The sequence below is a fragment of the Lemur catta genome, chromosome 11, assembly GCF_020740605.2.
Source record: "Lemur catta isolate mLemCat1 chromosome 11, mLemCat1.pri, whole genome shotgun sequence".
Lineage (NCBI taxonomy): Eukaryota > Metazoa > Chordata > Mammalia > Primates > Lemuridae > Lemur > Lemur catta.
The window spans coordinates 49,531,021-49,556,373 of NC_059138.1; the positions used below are offsets into that span (position 1 = coordinate 49,531,021).

Consider the following 25,353-nt stretch of genomic DNA (forward strand, 5'->3'; position numbering starts at 1 on the left):
TATAGAGCGTTTGTTGTTAATTATTTTCTGCTGCTGTTGCTAAAATTGGTGATAGAGCTTTTGAGTCATATCTATTTTGTATTGTTTGCTCTACTGTCTAAACCATTCCTCCCATGTACAAAGATTGGCTTTCTCACTGTTTTTCAAGATTTTAAATACATCAGTGCCTATTGCCAATTTTTGGCTATTTCTTTAGTAAGATGTAAGAAAGATTCACTCTTCCATTTTACAGAGGGGGGATTCAAAAATTTATATAGTTTTTCCAAATATGGTGTATTAGCTAGAGCATCTTGTAGGAAAAAAGGAAGTGAACTTTGGTTTTATTTTCAAATTGGTGGGTTATGTTGATCTGCTATTTAGTTGATATGAAATTAAATACTGACAGTTGAGGATTTAACTGGTCTTTTTTTGTTTGTTTAATTTGGAGCTGCTTATCGATATCAAGACCATTATGTTGAACAGTCTTGTATATATGTTTTCATAGATTACTCAGCTATAGGCCCTCTAGCTTTATACTTCATCTGAAGGAGTTTAAAGTGAAATTTGAAATTAACATTTTTACTTTTACCCACATGCATATTCAATCCTTATTACTCTCAATTGACTTAGCATGTCTCTTCTCTGAGGAAATAAAATAATAGATTCATGGATCAGTCAGTAATTGTATTCATCCTCCAATTTAAGTATTTCCGAAACTTGTTCTGGTTAGGGTGACATTTCTCCTTCAGTTAAGTGAGACTTGATGATAGATATGAATCTACAATATAATGTCTTGTTCTTGAGTGTAACTAAAATATGCTTCTAACCCAGGGGTGGGGAACCTTTTCATGTTGAAGGCTGCATTAATTTTGCTGAAAGCTCAATCAAATAAGACCACATTCAAGAAACTTCCAATAGATATACTTTAAAATGTACATTATTTTGTAAAAATCTAACTACTATGTACTTAATAATTTCAAAATATGAAAACTATTTATTAATTTTAAAGTTAACCATTCTAATGACTGTTATGTTTGCTTTTTTGTTGGAAAGCATTTGAATATTTAGTTGTAGCATGGAGGTCCAAAGTTACAGTTGATCATCTAGATGGGTATCAGTCATTTGTGACCTTAAAGGCTTCTTGATTTGGGCTAGGTAAGAGAATGTAGATTTGCAGCAATAAGTGGTAGAACCACAAGAAAGCATTTTTTGGGCATGTTGCTGAAGGCGTGGGAAGGTGCACAGTCTGTACATACGCTTGCTAAATTTACCAAATTCAGTCCTACTTCAACATTTATCTTGAAAACTGAAGATATCTATACACCCTGTTCTGTGTACAAAGCGAATAACTGTCCATAGCAAAGAAAATCTTCTGTTATGACCTGAATTATAGTATAAACCTATGCCAAGTAAGTAGTATCAATTGATTCATCCAAAGTGATTGAATAATATATATTTTCCTTTTGAAGTATTGCATGAAGTTGTTCTGTTAACTTGAAGGCTAATTCATGCTGCCAATCAGTTGTGCTTCTCCTTGAAAGAGGCAGTTATTTGTACTTGGAAACATTCTTTGGGTGTAAGTATCCTACAACTTCGGCAATGCATTCTTTCGCAGTTTCTACATTACTGAGTGGCTTCCCCTTTTTGCTGAGTATATAAGCTATTTTATAAGTTGCTTCAATAGCATTATTTTCAGGTCTTATTGCACTTGAAAGAATTGTGTTTGCTTTTGCTTTGTATCTTTTAATTTCTGGAATAGAACCTTTTGCGCCTCTCCCTCTAATTTAAAATATTTGTGGTCCTTATGAGTGTTATAAGCTAAGGAGCATTGAATTTCTTTATTGTTGATATTTGCAGTATCACAAAGCAAACAAAGCATCTTATCTTTAGCAGAAACAAGATAATACTGCTGTTCCCAATCCTCATTAAAAAAATCTGTTTTCTTTCTTCAGCATTCTCTTGGTCCTTTTTGACATCATGGGCTATTAAGCAGACATAATTAAAAAATACTGTTGAGCTGTGCAACTTCACACATTCCACCTCAAACAGAAACACAGTGCACTTTTGTCAAAAGCTGATAACAAACTGGCGTACTCTTGCCAACCAACCTCGTGCAGTAGTTGCGCTAGTCAGGCGGGGAAAGTTAGAACTAAATCATGAGCGTAGCAGCTATCAATTTAGCCCTTATGGCTTACTAATATTTCAATTGTGCTGGTCAATCTGGAAGAATTATTTTGTTGAAATTTATTCTTTGTTATTTTAAGTACATTCATTTTAAACATCAAAGTACAAAAGACAAAAGTATTAATAAAAAATATTTGTTCTGTAAAATTTGGATTCAGTCAAAAGGCCATACTTAAGGACCTAGAAGGACCTTAAGGCGTAGATTCCCCACCCCTGTTCTAACCCAATCTCAAGGTGTCCTAGTTGTCTTTTTCATGCAGTGATGTTTCTTCCTATTTCCTGGGCATACCAGATTAAAATCTGAATATACTGATAGTCTTCTAAGGAAAGGAATATACAATAGTAGTAAAAGGAAACATTTCTTGCTTCTGGTACCAAGAAAGTGGATGATATAAACTTCCTTGCACAATGGTCACTTTTCAAGTAGCTTACCTGTTTTAGCTGTTCATGAAGCTATCTGCATATTTCAAATCTGCATCTTTAAACAATATTGCCATTTCTTATCTGAAACATAGATGTCAGGAAAGTAACTGTTAGAAAAGTAATAAAAATGATTGAATTTATTAAATGTGTAGATTAGTTCGGATATATGAGCATATGAATAAAGAATATTCTACTTTTCATGGTAGGGTTTATACCGTTTCATATAATAGGAAATGTATGCTAGCCAGGCGCAGTGGTGTGCACCTGTAGTCCCAGCTACTCTGAAGGCTGAGGCAAGAGGATTGCTTGAGCCCAGTATTTCGAGGCTGTCGTGTGCTATGATCACAACTGTGAATAGCCACTGCACTCCAGCTCTCCAGCGTGGGCAGCATAGTGAGATACACACTGTCTTTTAAAAAAACAAAGAAATGAAAAGAAAATGTGTGCTTAGAAATTTACATTCTTTTCCCATTTAAATAAGTGAAAAGGCTGAAAAAAGGTATAGGGAAAATAAGAGCATTTACATTATTTTAGATATATCCACGCAAATCCACACAAGTCCATATGTGGGTGGGAATTATGGAGAGTTTTTCATCAGTATGCATACCATTTAAAAGTACAAAGTACCTCAGGGAAAATAATTTCCATCCTTAGCATCAAAGATACTTCTTGTTTTTATGTATGTGTATTATATAAATCAAATCTATTCTTTTCATTTCTACAATATGGCATACATTAAATGAAAAAAGAAATACTTGTTTTTGAAATTAGGGAAGCTAAACAATGTCATTTATTAAAAAGTAGATATTTTTTAATGGTTTTTCAATATTGTAGTCATACAGTTGCCTTTTAGAACTCTCAAATAATTACACTGCAGTTTCATTCTTAATTTAGCTATCTATAATTCAATTATTTGAAGAAAGTGATTTAAAATTAACTTAGAAATTACTCTTCCCTTTTAGATAATAGGTACTGCATTTACATTTCATCTGTGATTATGATGATGGCTTTTTTTAGAGTGCTCATGAACTACCATGTTATCTGTTCTGTTGTATGGTTTCATAATAATAATACAAAAATGAATGGATATGTAGAATTTTTCGTTAAAGTCTACTCTGAGTTGGAGAAATTCACTTAACACTCATGTAGCCGGGCGCGGTGGCTCACGCCTGTAATCCTAGCTCTGGGAGGCCGAGGTGGGTGGATCGCTCGAGGTCAGGAGTTCGAGACCAGCCTGAGCAAGAGTGAGACCCTGTCTCTACTAAAAATAGAAAGAAATTATCTGGCCAACTAAAAATATATATATACAAAAAAATTAGCCGGGCATGGTGGCTCATGCCTGTAGTCCCAGCTACTCGGGAGGCTGAGGCAGTAGGATCGCTTAAGCCCAGGAGTCTGAGGTTGCTGTGAGCTAGGCTGACGCCACGGCACTCACTCTAGCCCGGGCAACAAAGTGAGACTCTGTCTCAAAAAAAAAAAAAAAAAAAAACACTCATGTAATAGGAGAGAGGGGCCAAGATGGTGCACTGGAAGCAGCCTGCACATGCTACTCTCCGGGAGAGGATGGAAAGTTGCAAGTAGATACCCTGTGGATGGACCCCCTTGGAGAGAACATTGTGAATCATCAGAGAGGTGACAGAGACATTCAGAATGAAGGAGACAGGGATAGGGAGATCTACTCGCCAATGTCAGAAGGAGAGTTCCTAGCAAAGGAGAACAGGAACACTTGTAACCTGTCTGCCTTGAACTGAAAGAATAGGTTTCAGATGAGAAGAAACCAGCAAAAGAACTCTGGCAATGTGAAAAACCAAGCTAATTTGATACCCCAAAGGATCACAATAGACCTACAGCAATGGACCCCAACCGAAAGGAAATTGTTGAAATGTCAGAAATGGAATTCAGAATATGGATGGCAAATAAGATGAATGGAATTGAAGAAAAAATTGAGAGCCAACACAAAGAAGCCTAAAAAAAATATAAAAAATAAGTCACTAAAAAAACTAGACAACAGACACTTTTCAAAAGAAGACAGAATAATGGCCAGCAAACATATAAAAAAAAGCTCAACATCTCTAATTATTAGGGAAATGCAAATCAAAACCACAATAGGATATCACCTAACCCCAGTGAGATTGACCTTTATCAAAAAATCCCAAAACAACAAATGCTAGCAAGGATGTGGAGAGATAGGAACACTCTTACACTGCTGGTGGACTGCAAATTAGTACAACCTCTGTGGAAGAGAATTTGGAGATACCTCAAAGAGCTAAAAATAGAAATAGCATTTGATCCAGCAATAGCACTATTAGGCATCTACCCAAAGGAACAAAATACATTCTATAATAAGGACATATGCACCTGAATGTTTATGGCAGCACAATTCACTATTGCAAAGATGTGGAAACAACCCAAGTGCCCATCAACCCATGAGTGGATTAATAAAAGATGCTATATGTATAAAATGGAATGTTATAAAAAATCATGGTGATCTAGTACTTGTATTTTCCTTGAGCCCATCCTCTGAAGTGAGGTATCACAAGAATGGAAGAATAAGTACCACATGTATTCACCATCAAATTGGCACTAACTGATCAACACTAAGGTGCTCACACAGTAGTAATATTCTTTGGGGGTTGAGGGTGGGTAAACTCACAACTAATGGACATGGTGAACATTGTAGAGGGGAAAGGGCCTGCCTCAAATGATGGCTTGGGTGTGGCAAAGTCATAATATGTAACCAAAATGTTTGTACCCTCATAATATCCTGAAATAAAAAACAGCAAGACAACACAAGAAAGGATATAACAGAACTTAAATAATTAGGGAACTTTAAAATACAGCAGAAAGCCTCAACGATAGGTTAGACCAAGCAGAAGAATCTCAGAGCTTGAAGACAAAGCTTTGAACTTACCCAGTCAGTCAAAAAATGCAGAAAAAAGAATAAAGTAGAATGAATAATCACTTGGAAATACATGAGTATGAAAAGTGAACCAATATATGAATTATAGGTATCCCTGAGGAAGAATAAGAAAAATTATGGAAAACCTGTTCAAGGGAATTATTGAGGAAAACTTCCCTGGTATTGCCAGAGATTCAGATGTCCAGATGCAAGATGGTCATCAAACACTGGAAGGATTCATAGCAAATAGGACCTCTCCAGGACGCATAGTCATCAACTTGGCCAAGGTCAAAATGAAGAAAATTTACAGGCTTTAATATGAAAGCAACAAGTAACCTACACAGGAAAACCCATTAGGCTAACAGCAGACTTCTTAGCAGAGCCTTACAAGCCAGAAGGATTTGGGGCCCCATTTTTAATCTTCCTAAATAGAACAATAGGCAGCCAAGAGTTTTGTATCTTGCAAGACTAAGTTTCTTAAATGATGGAGAAATAAAGCCTTTTCCAGACAAGCCAACAGTAAGGGAATTTGTCACTACTACACCTGCCTTACAGGAAGTGCTCAATAGTGCACTATATGTGTAACAGCACAGTAGATACCCACCAGTGTAAAAACACCCCAAAATTAAAGCTCACAGCTCTTATAAAACAGTAACACAAGTGGGAAAACAAAACAAAAAGGTATCATTCAATACGAAAACCAGAACAGTACCCCACATATCAACATTAACACTGAATGTGAATGGTCTTAATGCTCCAATTAAAAGGCATAGACTGGCTGAATAATCATTGCCCAAGTATATGTTGTCTCCAGGAAACTCATCTAACTAGCACGGATGGGCACAGACTCGAGGTAAAGGGATGGAAAAAAATACTCCATGTGAATGGAAACCAAAAGTGAGCTGGTGAAGCCATTCTCAAATCAGATAAAGTTGACTTTAAATCAACAATAGTAAAAGAGGACAGAGGTTGACATTATATAATGTTAAATGGAGCAATTCAGCAAGAAGACATAACAATCATAAATATATATGCACCTAACACAGGAGCACCCAGATTCATAGGGCAGATTCTGCTAGAGCTAAACAAAGAAATAGAGCATAATAATTGTTGGGGACTTCAACACCCCACTGATAGAACTGGACAGATCTCCGAAGTAGAAAATCAACAAAGAATATTTCACTTAAATGGAACTCTACAACAAATGGAACTAACAGACATTTACAGAACACTCTACCTGAAAACTGCAGAATATGCATTCTTTTCATCAGCACATGAGACATTTTCTAAGATTGATCATATCCTAGGCCACAAAGCAAGTTTCAGAAAATTCAGAAAAATTGAAATCATACCATGTATCTTCTCAGACCACAGTGGAATAAAAGAAGAAATCAATTCCAAGAGAAACTCTCAAATATAAATTAATAGAAACATTTGTATCATGAATCTCCTTTGCTAATCCTTTCTCCCTACTGTAGGTAGGTTATTTTTTTATTGTTGCCTTTCTACCCAGCTTTGTTAAGATATAATTGAAAAAAATTGCATATATTTACAGTGTACAACATGATGTTTGATATATGTATACATTGTGAAATGGTTAAATCAAGCTAATTAATATATTCCTCACCTTACATACTTGTTTCTATGGTGAAAAAATTTCACAATTTTCAAGTATATAATACATCACTAACTATAGTTGCCAAGATATACAATCTTTAGAACTTATTCCTACAGTCTAATTGAGATTTTATACCCTTTAACCAACATCCCTCCATTCCCTATCCCCACCTCCCCCAGCTCCAGGCAACCAATATTCTCTCTCTTCTGTGAATTCAGCTTTTCTTAGATTCCACATGTAAGTGAGATCATGCATTATTTGTCTTTCTATGCCTGGTTTATTTCACCCAACATAATGTCCTCTAGGTCATCCATGTTGTTGCAGATGACAAGATTTCATTCTTCAAGGCTGAATAGTATTCCTTTGTGTACATATACGTTTTCTTTATGCATTCATTGATCCATGGACATTTAGTTTGATCCTATAACTTGGCTTTTGTCAATAATGCTGCAATAAACATGGAAGCGTGGATACCTCTTTGACATTCTGATTTCATTTTCTTTGGATATATACCTAGAAATAGGATTGCTGGATCATATGGTAGTTCTCTTTTTAATTGTTTGAGGAACTTCCATACTGTTTTCCATAATGGCTGTATTAATTTACATTTCTACCGACAATATACAAGGATTCCCTTTTCTCCACCTCCTCATCAACATTTGTTATCTTTTGTCTTTTTGGTAATAGCCATTCTAACAGGTGTGAGCATCTCCTTGGGGTTGTACTTCACATTTCCCTGCTTGTTAATGATGTTGAGCATTTTTTCATTTACCTGTTGTCTGTCCATTTATATGTCTTCTTTGGAAAAGTGTATATTCAGGTCCTTTGCCTACTTTTTTAATCTGGTTATTTGTTTTCTTGCTACTGAGTTCCTTATATATTTTGGATATTAACCTTATAATCAGAAGTATGTTTTAGAAGTATTTTCTACCATTTGATAGGTTGTCTCTTTACTCTGTTGATTGTTTCCTTTGCTGTTCAGATGATTTTTAGTTTGATACAATCCGATTTGTTCATTTTTGGTTTTCTTTCCTGTGATTTGGGAGTTATATCCAAAAAATCATTGTCCAGACCAATGTCAAGAAGATTTTACCCTATGTTTTCTTCTAGAAGTTTTATGGTTTCAGGTCTTATATTTAAGTATTTAATCCATTTTGTGTTGATTTTTTTATATGTTCTGAGATGAGTCCAGTTTTATTCTGCATGAGGATATCCAGTTTTCCAACACCATTGGAGTTAGATTATTTTTAATAGGACTATCATCTTGAAGAGTCCTTTCATGTTCATTAGCCATCTTGTTGCTATAATATAAAATCCTTGGCAATCTAGTTTTACCCTTTTCCATTAATAATGAAATATGGGCCAGGTGCAGTGGCTCATGCCTGTAATCCTAGCACTTTGGGAGGCTGAGGTAGGAGGGTCACTTGAGGCCAGGAGTTTGAGACCAGCCTGAGCAAGAGTGAGACCCCATCTGTCTAGAAAATAGAAAAATTAGCTGGGCGTGGTGGCATCCACTGAACCTGTAGTCCCAGCTACTCAGGAGGCAGAGGCAGGAGGATCACTTGAGCCCAGGAGTTTGCAGTTGCAGTTGCAGTGAGCTATGAAGATGCTCTGGCTAGTGGTGTCTGTGATCCTCCATCTTGGAGCCTCTCTTATAAATGTGTCTTTGGATGAGTTAACATAAATCCATGTCAGAATTTTAGAGTTGGACAGGAGCTGAATGATCATTTAATCCAACATGTTTACTTTATTAGTGAAAAACAGAGTTTAAAATTTTAATGTCTAAATTTAAAATTAGGCAATTCATTGTTTTACATTTCTTTAAGTGGAAAAAAACAAAAAAAAAAAACTAATGCAGTAGTTTTTTACCTGCTTGTGACTCTTTTCTCCTTGGGTTCAAATCACTACCCCAGTACAATAGTCCTTGATTTATAGGGTTTTTATAGTGGAATACTCTGTTGTTTCCTCAAGCTCAACAAATATCAAAAGTACATCTTTTGTTTCTTCCCATTTCTACTATTGCTCAACTATCCTTTGTTCTCAGGACCTCATTCCCAGGACTTGCCCAAGTTTGAAAGTACCGAGAGATAGACAGGAAGCTGGAAAGCACATAATTCTGTTTTTACTGATAAAACTGTTAAAAAACATTGTGCCTTAGTATGAAGGCCAAGTGAGCCTGTTAGTGTTCCTTGTCCCCATTTCCTCCTGTGTAGTCTAGACTTTGATGTTTAGGGACAATTTGCGTGTATAGAGCAGACACAGTTTCTCACAGTCTCTGTATTCACATTGGTCTAGAGCAGAGAGGGAGAGAAAAGAAAGTCCTCAATATGTACAAACTTTTTAAAGATTAATGGCACCCAGTTCAGAAATGTGGACCAGTGTCCATAGGTAACTCAGTCCCTGTCCACGGGGAGGTTAAGTAATGCAGTGCCAGTTTCTCTATGTGAAAACAAGGAGTTTTGGAGGGAAAGTGAGACTCCCCAACACATCTTTCTGAACTCTTCCCATATTTAGTTATGTGCTCTTTTTAAAAATTGCAGATACCTTTTTTGTGTTTTTGGTGTTCTTCCCACATCCTTTGGGTATCTGTCCTTAAATTTTGAATGCCCAGTTTTCTTAGTCTCCAACCTCTATCACGACATATGTTTTACTTGCTATTTTGGATTGCTGGTCATCATCCAAGACTTTCACAGCTGTGATACTATTTCTCATAGCCTAGTAATCTGCAGATAAGAAATACCCTAGATGATTTGCAAGCATCTTGAGAAGTATTCCTTTAGTCCTGTGCAATATCAGGACTTCCATTTAATTTAATTTCATTGCAATTTTTAAAATATTTATGGAGCCCCTGTTAACTCTTATAGCTTTGTACTTCTTGGTACATCTGCATAGAATATTCATAGGTTCTTTCTTCTTCATTCTCTTTACTTAATAGGCAAGGACAATGCTTAATTTTTATTAAAATATTCCCCCAATTGCCTAATTCATTTGATACTGAAATCTAAAATTAGAGCAAAAACTCGAGAGCGCCATGGGAGGAATATGTCAGTCATGTAGCTATATCTTGGGTCTTTCTTTTTCAGTTGGATGCTTGCACAGAGATTGTTTCAGAATCTCTTCTTCCCTAGTAGCTGAACAAGAAGCCTTACCATTTTGCATTGCTTTCTCTATTGTAAAAATGTAATTCGAAATTTCTGGCTTCAGAGCAGCAATGAAAACACTGTTTTTCCTTTTGCTGAGTTGTTGGCTGAATTTATATTGAGAGGAATACAATGATTCATCAGATAATTGTGAAAAGAGATGTCACATCCAAAGGCCTTAGATAATCCTCTGTTTGGAGTATGTCTGTACTATATTCACAGTCAATATATATCGTACTTTCTCCTTTTCCTTCTTCTTTTGTATATTTTCCAATGCAAAAAATTCAGTAATTTTCCACAAGAAAGTTTAGTCCCAGAGATAATTTTATAAAATCTGAGAGAATGGGAGAGCAAAGCGTATCTAACTTTTATGTTTGTAGTTTTGATGTGATTATTAGCTCTTAACATATATAAGCTAACTCAGGGTAGGTAATAGTGTCAAGATCTTGATTAGTTTTCTTTCCATTCATTGCTTATTTAAGCCAATTTTAGGAGTGATTATGAGGCTTTTTAAAAAGATTTTTGAAGCTTGTATAGCCAAGTGAGTTATCCCTTTAAAGTCGTCATCCTAGGAGGGCATGGCACTTACTAGAATAAAAACTCTATTGCTCAAACCAGTGTTAGATCTTTGGTGGGTTTTTACTACTAAAGTCTATAGCTTTTGTTTGCTTTTCTTCTTTTTCTTTTTCTTTTTTTTGGGGGGAGTGGGGAAGGCAGAGTCTTGCTCTGTCACCCCGGCTAGAGTGCAGTTTCATTGTTACAGCTCACTGCAACCTCAAACTCCTGGGCTTGAGTGATCCTCTTGCCTTAGCCCCCTGAGTAGCTGGGACCACAGGCACTGCCGCCACACCTGGCTAATTTTTCTTTTTTGTAGAGACAGGGTCTCTTGCTCAGGCTGGTCTCGATTTCCTGACCTCAAGCAACCTTCCTGCCTCAGCCTCCCAGAGTGTTAGGATTATAGGCGTGAGCCACCGTGCCCAGGCCTATACCACATTTTTGAACCTTTTAAGGGTAGAATAACATAGATGGGTTTATTTGAGTTTCAGAAGCAGCCAGCAGCCATTTGCAATCATCTGCACTAGTATGGTGATTAACCTAATTATTTGTTATTCACAAAATATGGTTAAGAAATAATGAGACTGGTTTTCTTACATGTCACATAAATTATCTCTGAAGGCAATTCCAAAAGGGAAATTTTAACATAATTTTGAGCAATTTATTACTGACATAAGTGAAGAAGATCTCAAGATGACCGTTTTGAAAGTGATAACACTTGGCTGACTATTCAGTTCTGTTATAATAAGAAAAAAAGACTCATCCCATTATTTATTGTAGGATTCTGGTATTGCAAAGAAACAAAGACATTTTAGAGGAACCAAAATAAATAGTTTGACTTGGTGTGCTGACCATTTGCTCATCAAAAGTAATTGTAAATTGGCTGATAATAGCTAGAAATAGCCCTTCGAATTGAAAGATAGCTCAGGAAATGACGGCTAATGGAATAGACTGAAATGTGAGAAAGCAGAGAGGTCACCTTTTAAGGACTTACTGCTAGAATCTTGAGACAAATGGTGAGATGTAATTTTCTACTCTTTGGTATCTATTTCATGCCCACATTACCTAAATTTCTCTGGCTCAGGTTTAATCCAATAATTTTTCATCATAAAAATTATATGCTCATGATACAAAAATAAACATTAAAATGGCTAGTTATTTCTGGTTAGATACGGCAGATTTAACCCTTACATATATCTGTACTCCATTGTAATGATAGTGAAGGTATAATAAACTGACAAGAACAAAGCATATGAGATACATCAGTAAAAGTTTAGAAGATATAACAAGAATGGGCAAGTAGTAAATGACTTAAGAATAGAAAAAGCTGACTCCTAATTTCAATAAGTAGAACCTGAGAAAGGTTCTAGAAGCAAACGTATCAGATACTGCAGAAAACTGGAGTACAGTGTGGGTCTGAAAAGAGAAGCAGGTATGTTAATTTTAAAAGACATTAAATTCTAAAAAGCTTTGTTTTAAAATGGGAAATCTTGACAGTTGTAGTTTTATTTTATTTAGTTTCACATCTATAAACATATGGGAGAAGAGAGAAGTGCCAGTTCTACTCTTTTGGCTTAACAATTATTTATATTTTACAGAAAACAGAGATGTCTGTTTAAATACTCTTAATAGGATAACAGATTATTAAGGAAACCAAATAGAATTACAGACTTTTTAGAGGTTACACTTGTTTTCATAGGACATAACAACACATTTTCATGTCTGGATTATGGACAAGGATCCATTGTTGGAAGTAACGTTTGCAAAGACTATTTTGTGACATAGATTAGTACTTGCTTTCCTGCTGTGCTCTAAAAGAAGGGATGTTTTCTTTCATCTTGATGGACTTCTTTTCCCCAGCAGTTCTAACGGCCTACAGTATTAAAGCAAACCATTGGAATTCCACTAGGTAGAGAAAAAAAGCAGGCTTGAAAGGCATAAAGCTTATAATATGGAAATTTCAGAAGGAGAATTTTAATAAATGGAATATAAAACGTGTAATGTGCTATATCTAAAGTTTGAATCTTTATAAGGAGAGGTTAGAAGCCCAGCTCTCTTTTGTAAGTTCCTGCAATCAGGGAAATGCTTCTCTCTTCCCCTGGCAAAAGCAGCAGGAGGTTTTTTCCTCTGGAGAAGCAAACAAAGTCTCTGGTTTAGGGACATAGTCAGCTGAGGGCCAGTGCTATACTGAAAATGGGAGGGCACAGTGATATCTGCATGTTGAGTTGGAGATCCATAGTCCCTGTATCCAGGTTGGGTCTCTGAACATTGACACTAGGTTTATACTATGCAAACAGTAGATAGGAGGCTCACTCTCTGGGCAAACTGATCAACCCATGGTAAAGAATCTAAGAACATTGATGTTTGTGATTCTTGAATGAAATTTCTGCCTCCCTCTGGAGAGGCCCACCTATCCATAACCATTCTGTTCTTCATAGAGCTTCCAGGCAGTTTTCTAGGATTTCACTGTGAACAACCATGAAGAGCCAAGTACTACCCGATATTTGAGGAAAGCATCTAACAAAAAAGAGAGCAAAGCAAACATATGAAATAAATATGGCTGAAACAAAGCAAATGTGGGGAACAGAAGAAAATCTTTAAAAACCCAAACCTGTATTAATGTACAGGCATACCCCGGAGATAGTGCAAGTTCTGTTCCAGACCACCACAATAAAGCAAATACTGCATAAAGTAAGTCATACAAATTTTTTGGTTTCCCGGTGCATATAAGTTATTTTTTACACTATTCTGTAGTAATATATTAAGTATGCAGTAGCATTATGTCTAAAAATGTACATATCTTAATTAAAAAACACTTTATTGTTCAAAAATGTTAATGATCATCTGAGCCTTCAGCGAGTCATAATCACTTTCCAGGTAGAGGGGCTTGAGTTGATGTTGATTGCTGCTGACTGATTAGGGTGGTGGTTGCTGAAAGTTGAGGTGGCTTTGACAATCTCTTAAAATAAGACGACAATGGAATTTGCCTCATTGATTGACTCTTCCTTTCACAAAAGATTTCTCTGTAGCATGTGATGCTGTGTGATAGCATTTTCTGAGAGTAGAACTTCTTTCAAAATTAGAGTCAATGCCCTCTCAAACCCTATCACTGCTTTATCAACTAAGTTTATGGAATATTATAAATCCTTTGTCGTCATTTCAGCAATATTCACATCATCTTCACCAGGAATAGAGTCTATCTTACGAAATTTCTTTCTTTGTTCATCCTAAGAAGCAACTCCTCATCTGTTTAAGCTTGATCATGAGATTGCAGCAATTCAGTCATATCTGCAGCCTCCACTTCTACTTCTAGTTCTTTTGCAGTTTCCACCACATCTGTAGTGGTTTCCTTCATTGACATTTTGTTTTTTTTTTTTTTTTTTGAGACAGAGTCTCACTTTGTTGCCCGGGCTAGAGTGAGTGCCGTGGCATCAGCCTAGCTCACAGCAACCTCAGACTCCTGGGCTTAAGCGATCCTACTGCCTCAGCCTCCCGAGTAGCTGGGACTACAGGCATGAGCCACCATGCCCGGCTAATTTTTTTTTTGTATATATATTTTTAGTTGGCCAGATAATTTCTTTCTATTTTTAGTAGAGACAGGGTCTCACTCTTGCTCAGGCTGGTCTCGAACTCCTGACCTCGAGCGATCCACCCGCCTCGGCCTCCCAGAGCTAGGATTACAGGCGTGAGCCACCGCGCCCGGCCTTCATTGACATTTTGAATGCCTCCCAACTTATCCATGAGGGTTGTAATCAACTTCTTCCAAATTTCTGTTAAGGTTGATATTTTCACCTCCTTACATAAATCATGAATATTCTTAAATGGCATCTAGAATGGTGAATCCTTTCCAGAACATTTTCAATTTACTTTGCCCAGACCCATCAGAGGAATCACTATCTATGGCAGCTATAGCCTTAAAAAATGTTATTTCTTAAATGATAAGACTCGAAAATTGAAATGACTCCTTGACCTATGGGCTGCAGAATGGTTGTTGAGTTAGCAGACCTGAAAACAACATTAGTCTCCTTGTATATCTCCATCAGAGCTCTTGGGTTGTCAGCGGCATTGTCAGTGAACAGTAATATTTTGAAAGAAATCTTTTTTTCTGAACAGTAAGTCTCAACAGTGGGCTTAAAATATTCACTAAATCATGCTATAAATAGATGTTCTGTCATCTAGGCTTTGTTCCATTTGTAGAACACAGGCAGAGTAGACCTAGCATAATTCTTAAGGGCCCTAAGATTTTGGAATGGTCAGTGAGCACTGGCTTCAGCTTAAAGTCACCAGCTGCATTGGCCCTGAGCAAGAGAGTGGGCCTGTGTTTTCAAGCTTTGAAGCCAGGGATTGACTTCTCTTCTTAGCTATTAAAGTCCTTAGTGGCATCTTCCAGTATAAGACTGTTTGATCTACACTGAAAATCTGTTTAGTGTAGCCACCCAGATGTTCTGGGTAACTTGCCACAGCTTCTACATTAGCACTGGCTGTTTCACCTTACACCTTTATGTTATAGAGATGGATTCTTTCCTTCAGCTTCATAAACGAACCTCTGCTAGCTTTAAACTTTTCTTTTGCAGCTTACTTACCTATATGCCTCCATAGAGTTGAAGAGAGTTAGGACCTTGCTCTGGATTAGGGTTTGGCTTAGGGAAATGTGATTGGTTTGATCTTCTATCCAGACCACTAAAACTTTCTCCATTTTAACAATAAGGCTGTTTTGCTTTCTTATCATTTGTGTGTTCACTAGGGTAGCACTTTTAATTTCTTTCAAGAACTTTTCCTTTGCATTCACAACTTGGCTAACTGTTTGGTGCAAGAGGCTTAGCTTTTTGGCCTATCTCAGCTTTCAATATACCTTCTTCACAAAACTTAATGATTTCTAGCTTTTGATTTACAGTGAGAGACATGCAACTCCTCCTTTCTCTTGAACACTTAAGGGCCATTGCAGGATTATTGATTGGCCTAAGTTGAATATTGATTGTGTCCTAGAGCTGTGGTCCCCTACTCCCAGGCCATGAAATGATCTGTGGCCTGTTGGGATCCAGGCCACACAGCAGGAGGTAAACAGTGGGTGAGTGAGCAAGCAAAGCTTCATCTGTATTTACAGCCATTCCCCATTGCTTACATCACCAGCTGAGCTCCACCTTCCCCCCATCCTAGTCTGTGGAAAAATTGTCTTCCATGAAACCAGTCCCTGGTGCCAAAAAGGTTGGGAACTGCTGTCCTAGAGAATAGGAAGGCCCAAGGAGAGGAAGAGGGATGGAGGAACAGGTTGGTGGAGCAGTCAGAACACATACATTTATGAATTAAGTTTGCTGTGTTAATGTGGGTGTGGTTTGTGGTGCCCTAATACAATTACAATGGTAATATCAGAGATCCCTGATCACAAATTACTATAACAGATATAAGAATAATGAGAAAATTGGAAATATTGCCAGAATTACCAAAATGTGACACAGAGACATACAGTGAGCACATGCTGTTGGAAGAATGGCACCAATAGTCTTGCTTGATGTAGAGTTGCCACAAACTTCCAATTTTTAAAAAATGCAATATCTGCAAAGTGTAGTAGAGTGAAGTGCAATAAAACAAACTATGCCTGTATTCAGAGAGATAATTACAGCATCTATGAAGCAAGAAAGTAATATTAAGTATCCAGAGAAAAACAACTAGAAAAAATAGTAGAAATAAAATCTACTAGTAAAAAATAGAAGTACTGAATGCTGCAGTTGAAAAAAAAGAAAATGTAGTAGTAGTTGGACAGGGAAATAGTGTGGATAGAATTATTGTTTGCTTTTCTAAATGGGAGAAATAACAGTATGAAGGATCACTTGATAAATGTGGTCATAAATCAGCCTGTGGCCATTCTGATGTTCTGTTTCTTAGTGTCAGCTAAAGTTAAGCTTTACTGTGATTGAGGTTTGGCCAAGTCAGTACAGAGAGGGGTAAGGAAGTTCAGACTGTGTCAAAGGGGGTGATTATGATAACATTTCATGGAATATAAACTGGATTAGGTGGACAAAAGTGAGATGAAGGAGAGTGAAAAAGTGGTAGGTAGGGCCAATGGTTTAAAAGGCCCAAAACAGTAAAAGTGAGTTCTAGAGAAAGATGAATAGGTAGGAGATAGTGAATAGGCAGTGGGGGAAAATTGAAATCAGGATTTGGAAGGCATTTCACCTATGTTCCGGTTTAATAACATACCAACTTTATGGAGGTTATTTTTGATTTCTCCATTTTAGACACGGGGAAATTATGTTCATAGAGATTAAATAACTTGACCAAGGGCATACAGCTAGTAAACGGCAGCGTTTGGATGGAAAATTAAATTTATTTTTTGTGTTTAACTCCAAAGCCTTTGTCCTATACCAGCTGCCTCTGATTCATGATGGTTTCCCCTAGACAAAGGATAATAATTATTATGACTGAAAATGTTTGTATTTTATTTGTTTTGCATTTCCAGGCTTATTATGGCATGCAAATTTTAAAAAAGCACTCAGAAAGCATTTCTAATTTTAACATCTACTTTGTTTAAAAACGAGTGGGCTTCAGAGTGTGGTTTTAAATGATTTTTACTTTAATCTTTTGAAGTCCACAAGCATTCACATGTCAGTATTGAGTAGGCTGTTAGCATGGAGTGAATTTCACCTGATCCATTTACCGTAAAATAAAATTTTGTCTATTTTAAGGAGATCCTTCATTTTCCTACGCTTAAAATGATTTAAGTTGATCTCTACTTAATGATAAACAATGATGTTCTAAAGTAAAGAACTTAAGGTAATTTTGATTATCTCTACTTCAGGAAGCTTCAAGAAAATTTACTTAGATTTTAACTTGAATTGTAGTAAGGATTTTATGGTTTAGTTAGAGGGAAATGTGACATTTTAAATTGAAGGTTTTTCACCCTAATAATTAAAATAACAATACTTAGCAGACTTTCACAATACTGCAAACAAACAAAACCAAACTGCATGGGCTGTTTTTGGTTTTAATTACATGGAGCCCTTTCCAGCAGTACTTGTGTATAGAGGCTTGATTGAAATAGCTACATAATTCCTGAGCAGAGGGTTTTTCTTTGGTGTAATTACATTCGTGCAGTGACTCATACTCTCTTAATGCCTAGATTTTATAATTCAAAGGAAAATGTTCCCTTGAAATTTGAAAGCCTGGAAGACTCAAAAGTTGTTTGTTTTTTTTTAAATTGTTATTACTATTACTGTTACTACTACTACAACTACTAGTCCTCTGAGGAGTCTTTTACTTAGGTGACTTGATTTCACTCATGCTAGCTCCAGTAATGGGGAATTTTTCTAACTTGACATGAGTGGAGAAAGTATCCCATGAATATCCAGCATAGGGATAGGTTGTTCGGGATTCGGGGACTTCAGCAGCAGAGATTTGAGGCTTTCACTCTGGTATTTACCGCTGGTATGACTCACTTTGTTTTAAGTGTCTGCTTATTTTTGACTTTGTTTCTCTTTCCTTCATCAGTTGAAAGATTTTTTTTCTGAATTTACTAGTTCATATTCCCAAGAGAGAGAACCTGGCTGCCTCTGCTAAGAAACATACCTCTGTATGGTAATATTTCTCCCCTACTTCTGGGGAAGTTGTTTCAGATTGAGAGCAAGGCTGGGAGACAGACAGTCCTTTGCAAACATCTGTCTTTGCAAACAAACAAATACCCGTTTTGTTTTGGGTAATAGGGTGTGATGTGGATGCTGGAACAATTACCAGTTTTGCCTGAAGCAGGTCTTTACCACGCAGCTTCACTATTTTATTAGAAGGCCTTGGAAATTTGTGAAATATTTGACACAGTGATGAAAAAAAAAGGCAACTGTTGATTGGCTGTACAACAGCTATTCTTTCCACCACTCTCCTTTCCCCTAGTATTGTTCAGCTCTCTCTGAAGAGTCATGATGTTCACGGGGGGGGGGCCAGCTAGAATCTTGTTCCAAAGACAAATGTCCTCGTCAAAGGATTGGTTTGGGTGTGGCCATGTGATGTAATTCTGGCAAAAGATGCTTGAGAAGATGAATGCTAGGAGCTTTTTTGTGAAGCATTTGCTTGCTTTTGAAAAGAAACACAAGGCTTTTTTACCTTGGGATATTTTTTATTTGCATGAGGTGCTTAGAATTATAGTAGTCATGTTATGGTCATGAGAGAAATCAGTTAAGAGAACAGGCCATCCACCATGCTGCTGGCAGGACAGAAAGTTGAACACAGTCTTGGTCTTACTAGTGATGCTGAGCCACTACATGAGCCAACCCTGGAACTGCCCTGATGTCAGGGGGGAAATTACATGGATGCAATGGCAGCCCCCAAGTATGCTACCAGGCAAGCTATCCCAGGGGTAAGGGAACCAAAAGTTCCCACAGACCAAATTCAAATCCTCAAATCACATGGTTTGCTAAGTCAATTTGAAGCACACAGTGAGAAGCAAAAGGAAAGAGTTTGGCAGGTTAGCACACTTGGGATAGGTGCAAGCAGGGTGGAGGGGGCCACGCCAGCTAATCCTGCATGCACAGTGTTCATATGTCCTGCTTCTTTTTCTGCTGCAGATGCCTTCCCTGTTGATGGTGTGGTTACTAGGACCAAAGTTGAGGTTTGGGCAAGTCTCAGAGACGGCAGGTGCCCCAAGCTAATGACACCCCCTTGCTGTATCTGAGAGACACTGGGACAAATATGCCTGGTCAGTGGCTGTGGCTTGATATTTAGTCCAAAAAACAGTCATGAATTCTATTTGTGTTTCTTGGAGAACACATGGGGCAGGAATAAGTGTCAGCAGTTGTTCTTAACCAGGGCTATTTTGTCCCCTAGTGTATATTTAGCAATGTCTGGAGACATTTTCAACTATCATGACTGGTGCATGCTACTGACATTTAGTGGGCAGAAGCCAGGGATGCTGCTAAACTTGCTACAATGAACAAGACAGCCTCCCAAGACAAAGAATTATCTGGCCCAAAATGTCAGTAGTGTCAAAGTTGAGAAATTTGGGTTGAATTAAGACCTCACAGATATGAAGTGCTTATGCATATTTAGTGTATATTGGATATTTAGTGTCTCTTGCATAGTTAGTATATCATGAACATTTATTACCCAGGTGCCTTACAAATATTAGGTATTTCTTGATCTTACATGTCTTTCTATCAATGTGTAACACATACACAATCTTCTTATACTTGCATAGCTTATGAATTCTGCATGTTTAACAAAATTTTGCTTACTGAACTCATATATACTTAAAACATCTTGAAAGGACTGAATATTCTCAAAAGCAATTTCATATTACACTTGCCTTGGAATTTCTAACAAGAAATAAAATGATAAATGTCCTGATTATTGGAGCTACTTTCAGTTGTATTTTCCTTAACTTGCAGCTTAGAATATCCTAGCTGGTTCCCACATAAAGTCAATAGGAAAATGTATTCTAAAGATAAATGAAGCATGAACTTAGACTACAGTTATAAGTTTCCTAAATGGTAATATAAGCATCAGAGACTACAGGATTGTGGTGCCTACGTTAATATTATGCTTGTCTGATTGTTCTGTTTACATTCAAGCAGCTGTAGGCATGGTGTCTATCATAATGGGTCAATGTGCTCAGAAATTCACGTTTTTTATGATTGGGACAATTTTGGTTTGGTGAACTTCAGTGCACTTTAAAAGATTTTTTCAGTTGGCTCAATGTCTATTAATAGAGTAAAATTAGAAATTTATAGCTTCTTGTATTTTTATTTATTAATGATAATTTGATTTATATTTTAGTGCTTTAAAAGATTAAAGACATTTTATGGAAGTTGTGTCTTGAGGCACCTCCATTAAAGGGGAAATTTTTTCATATATATGAAATTGAAGAGAAACATTTAAGATTGTAGAAACATTTAAAATTAATATAAAAAGGTTATTATTTAGGAGATATTTCAAAAGAGAATTATTTTCAAATGCTGATGATATATTCCTCTTCATTTCTTTTAACTTTCTTTGCACCCTTTTTATGATGGGAACTAATATTTTCTCAGATAAAAATAACACACGAAGAAATGATAAAGTATGATAGACAACTAAAACTATTGGATAAAAGGCTAAAAGTAAGAAAATTAAGAATAAGATGTCTTAAACGTAATTGTGTGCTTATAGGCTTATGATAGTTTCCTAAAACTGTTGGTTGGATCAGTGGAATCAGCTCTGCTAAGCAGTAAGGTGGCAGGAGGTGTAGTCAGTTCAACCTCATATCCTGTTTGAAATACTGGGGGTGTGTGTATGTGTGTTGTGTGTTGTGTGTGTGTGTGTGTGTGTGTGAGAGAGAGAGAGAGACCTATAAAGTGTTGATTTGGGGGATTAAAGAATTGTTAAAACAGATACGTGTAAATGGTTTACATTTTCAGGGTCCTCTTTAATCATCATTTCTTTTTGCTGTTGCAGTGATTTGCTGTCCTCTGAGTATATAGAGAGACATATTGAACGTGGAGGCAAGACTGTGGAAGTTAAAGTAAGTGAAATTTTCCTACCTTTGGGGGAAATTTAATTGAGAACCTTTTAAATACCACTGATTATGATTTTAATTTTCAGTGATACTTCTAATGTACAGTTTTGTGGGCTTTAAAAGAATATTTTATAATTTATTATGAAAGTTTATCACATACTTGTGAAAAATAAACTTTAGTTATTAGAAAAAGAATTTTTAGTGTCCTATAGGAATTGCTGGACTTAGGTTTTATAGGACTGATACAGCTACAAATAGTTCCTTTTAGATTATGTCACAAAAAATAGTCTCTCAAATTTGCCTTTAAGGTTAGCACTGAGAACTAAGAGGTGAAATCTTGTGTCCAGGATAGGTGTGTGACTTTGCATTCAGTTGTGAAAGACTTTCCCCTGGTAAGATGTAAAAATTATTAGATCTACTACAGGGAAGTCTCAGGGAGTTTAAAATACCTATAGACAGGCTGGGCACAGTGGTTTACACCTGTAATCCCAGCACGTTGGGAGGCTTACTTGAGACCAGGAGTTTGAGACCAGCCTGGGCCACAGAACGAGCCAAAAAATTAAAAAAAAAAAAAAAAAAATTACCTGGGCGCAGTAGCGTGCAATTGTGGTAGCCAGGGAGGTTGAAATGGGAGGATCATTTGAGCCAAGGAGTTCAAGGCTGCAGTGAGCTGTGATTGTGCCCCTGCACTCCAGCCTAGGCAACAGAGTGAGACCCTGTCTCAAAAAAACAAAACAAAACAAAAACCTAGAGACAGAAATCTTTGGATACTGGTCGTGACAGGGTACGCTCTGAAAATATTAACACAAATAAAAGCCTCCTCCAACTATAGGCATAAGAATGTGTGTTTTTTCCCAGTCTGCTGATGATGTAATCTGAGAGCATACAAGATTAAAAGCCACCCAAGTATAGGGCTTCTTGTTGATCAGTGTTTAGTGTAGTGAGTTTTGGCCAAGCATTTAAATTTTCTTCTGAATAGTGTTCAGACTATCTATTCTACCTCATCTGAATTATAATACCATTTGTTCATATTTATTTCCTTTTTCCAATTATAAATTTGATACATTTCTCATAAAATTTCTCATTTTAGAAAACTTGTAAACAGAGAAAAGTATAACAAAAGAGGAGCAATTATCCTTAAACTCATCCCTGAAAGTTAAACTCTGTTTTCATTTGGTTGTATTTCCTTTTAGTGTTTTTTATCATATGCATATATTTATATATTTTTTACATAGTATCATATCTATAAAATTGTATCTTACATAATATCATATCTATAAAATTGTATCTGCTATCATATTGTAAACATTTTTCTGAGTTATTTTCCCATAAAGCCTGTATTCATTGTTTTCATACATACCTATATTACTGCAATAAAGCTTTTTGTTCAAAGCTAAATTTTATCAATAACCAAAATAAATTACATTATCCCCATTCAAATGACAAGCTGAAGAAAATTGGGCTTTTCAATTATATATATATATATATATATATATATTAATTAAAAAAGAAAACTTTTTATTATGGAAAATTTCAGACATGTATTAGAAATAAAAAGAATACTGTAATAAACCCCATCATACCCATCATCCAGCACTGACAGTTATCAACATTTTAATTATCTTTTCTCTTTCTCTTTACTAGTGTCTGTGTGTGTGGGGGGGGTATTTTAAAGCAAATCCGAGACATTAGGATGTTTTTCCAATAAATACATCTCTGTATATCTATACATCTTTCGTTGAGAGAGACTTAAAATAAAATCTGTTAATTTTTATAAGTGATCTAGATATAAAAATTTTCCAGTTCCTTCAGAAAGTTACTCTAAACCTAAGACTAATTGGTTGATTGATTTATGTTACTACCTTCCTGAAAAAAGGATATCAGGATCCTTCTAGTTATGACACAGGAGAATGGAGTCATTTTGCTTATAGTTGTGAAAAAAAATTACCTAGATTTAGAATTTCCAGCTCGTTTTATTCTCATCCCTGTCTATTTGGCTTTGCTTCTCTATTTTTTATGATAATATTTTTCTGAATACAGAGTATCTCTTACTCCTTTGTTAAAGAAGGAGGGAAATAGGCAGCTCACTATCTGTTTGCATCTGTGTCTGTCAGTGGAATGATGGAATGCAAATACCAGCATGGAGGGTGGATGAAGCAAACAGCTCTCTGCTATCTCTATAGTAATATCTCTTTTCAGAAAACTTGTACTTAATCAGCAAAGTGTTCTCCGCTCTGAGATTGATATGCTCCATAGGAATACAGAATACACAGAGCAGCGACTGCCACACAATGTTTGATGATTTTCCAACCTGAGAATTGCATTTCCTTGTTGATGGTTTCCTAACTCATAAGCCTGTCAAGCTAGGGAAATGATAAATACAGATTTCATTCAAACTCTAGGGGCAGAGGACATTTCTTTCTACCTTTAAGAAAACCACTTTGATTTCACCTATCACCTCCCTTTGTTTCAGTCCATTTAAAAATCTAACTCAAAATTCCCCCCTGAGTTTTTTCCAGAAACTACATTGAAGTGTTGAATCCTGCCCATTAATCCAAAGTTGGTAGCCAGTTATTTCTTGCAGATTCCCTCTTGTCTTGCCCTCTGTGCTTAGCTCTTTGGAATGTTTCTTTTTACGTGAAATCTGATAGTATTCTCCTTTCTTTATTAATGACTCAGAATTTTCTTAAGCTTTTCTTTTCACTATTACATTATGAATCAAATATAATTGCAGTATTTCATATTTTTTCTTTCCATTCCCTCCACTACCTTTTAAAAAAGAAACCCTAAAAGATACAAAGATATATTAACATATCTTTCAGTTTGTTAGGGCTGCCATAACACAGTACCACAGACTGGGTTGCTGCTTTAAACAACAGAAATTTATTTTCTCACAATTCTGGAGGCTAGAAGACCAAGATGAAGATGTTGACAGGGTTGGTTTCTTCCGAGGTCTCGCTCCTTGGTTTGTAAATTTTTTTTTCTGTCTTCACATGGTCTTCCTTCTGTGCATATCTGTGTCCTAATCATCTCTTCTTGTAAGAACACTGTTCATATTAGATTAGGGCCCACCCTTTTAACTTGCCTATTTAGAGATACAGTTATAGTCTGAGGTACTGGGAGTTAGGACGTTAACATGTGCATTTTGGGGCAACACAATCCAGCCAGTGACACCTTCCTTAAGAGCCCTATAAAGTTTCTTTGTTTTTTCTTAAAGTTGTCTTTTCTCTTGGGACAGAAGTAAGCAAAAAAGTATATGAAATCAAATCTAAACTCTAAAAATTACGTTTTTTTGTGTCAGTTGGCACAAACATGGTCATATATATCTTAAGGATGAAAAATTAAAATCAAAATCATTATGCCACATTTAACAATGGCTACCAACTGTTTAATCCATAAATGGCTCTCCCCAGGTGCCATTGAACTTTTTAACTTGTGAAAATTCAGGTGTAATGCATTTGATTTAAGGGTGTGAGTGTGAATGTGGGAAAAAGGAATACATTTGCAGGAAAAAAAATTTAAATAGTTGCTTTGGTGAATCTTTTAGAATGCAATTTTATTTTTAAAACCTTTTAAATTGTAAATTAGACCAGGGACATGAAACTCCCATAAAACAATGTGTGGGTTGATGAAATATTACTAATGGTGAACACTCTCATTACCACCATGCAGTTCAAGAAATAGAGCTTGGTCATCTCTTCCACTTGCTGCTGCTGCCTAAGCCCAAGCCCCTCCCTCTTCTTCTTTTAAAACTTACATTCTCCTGAGTTTTGTGGTAATCCCTTCCTTAATTTGTTTATAGGTTTGTCACCAGAGCATGTACCCCTGTAGTTTTGTTTTACCTGTAGGTTTTAAAAATTGTGTTTTTCTTTTGTTCCCCCTTAAAATTTATTTGTTGAAGAAACCAGATTGTTTATCCTATGCAGTTTCCTATAATCTGGATTTTGATGTTGATTGCACTTTTGTATTTAGAGTAAAAACAAATATGTTAGTGATTGTTCCCTAGCATAAAAATTTGTATTATGTACAGGGACATTATATGCCTCATTCAAGTCAGTTTTACCCTATTCAGATAGAT

The 25,353-nt window shown here is 36.3% G+C and overlaps 1 protein-coding gene across 2 annotated transcripts in view; it reads left to right on the forward strand.

Annotated features, from left to right (window-relative positions):
• Nucleotides 1–25,353, forward strand: part of ADAM22 (ADAM metallopeptidase domain 22) — a 209,559-nt gene that overhangs the window by 77,123 nt on the left and 107,083 nt on the right. For both annotated transcript variants that reach the window (XM_045564912.1, XM_045564913.1), the window contains exon 4: nt 21,215–21,281. In XM_045564912.1, the coding sequence (XP_045420868.1) occupies nt 21,215–21,281 (67 nt within the window). The remainder of the gene's footprint in view (nt 1–21,214; nt 21,282–25,353) is intronic.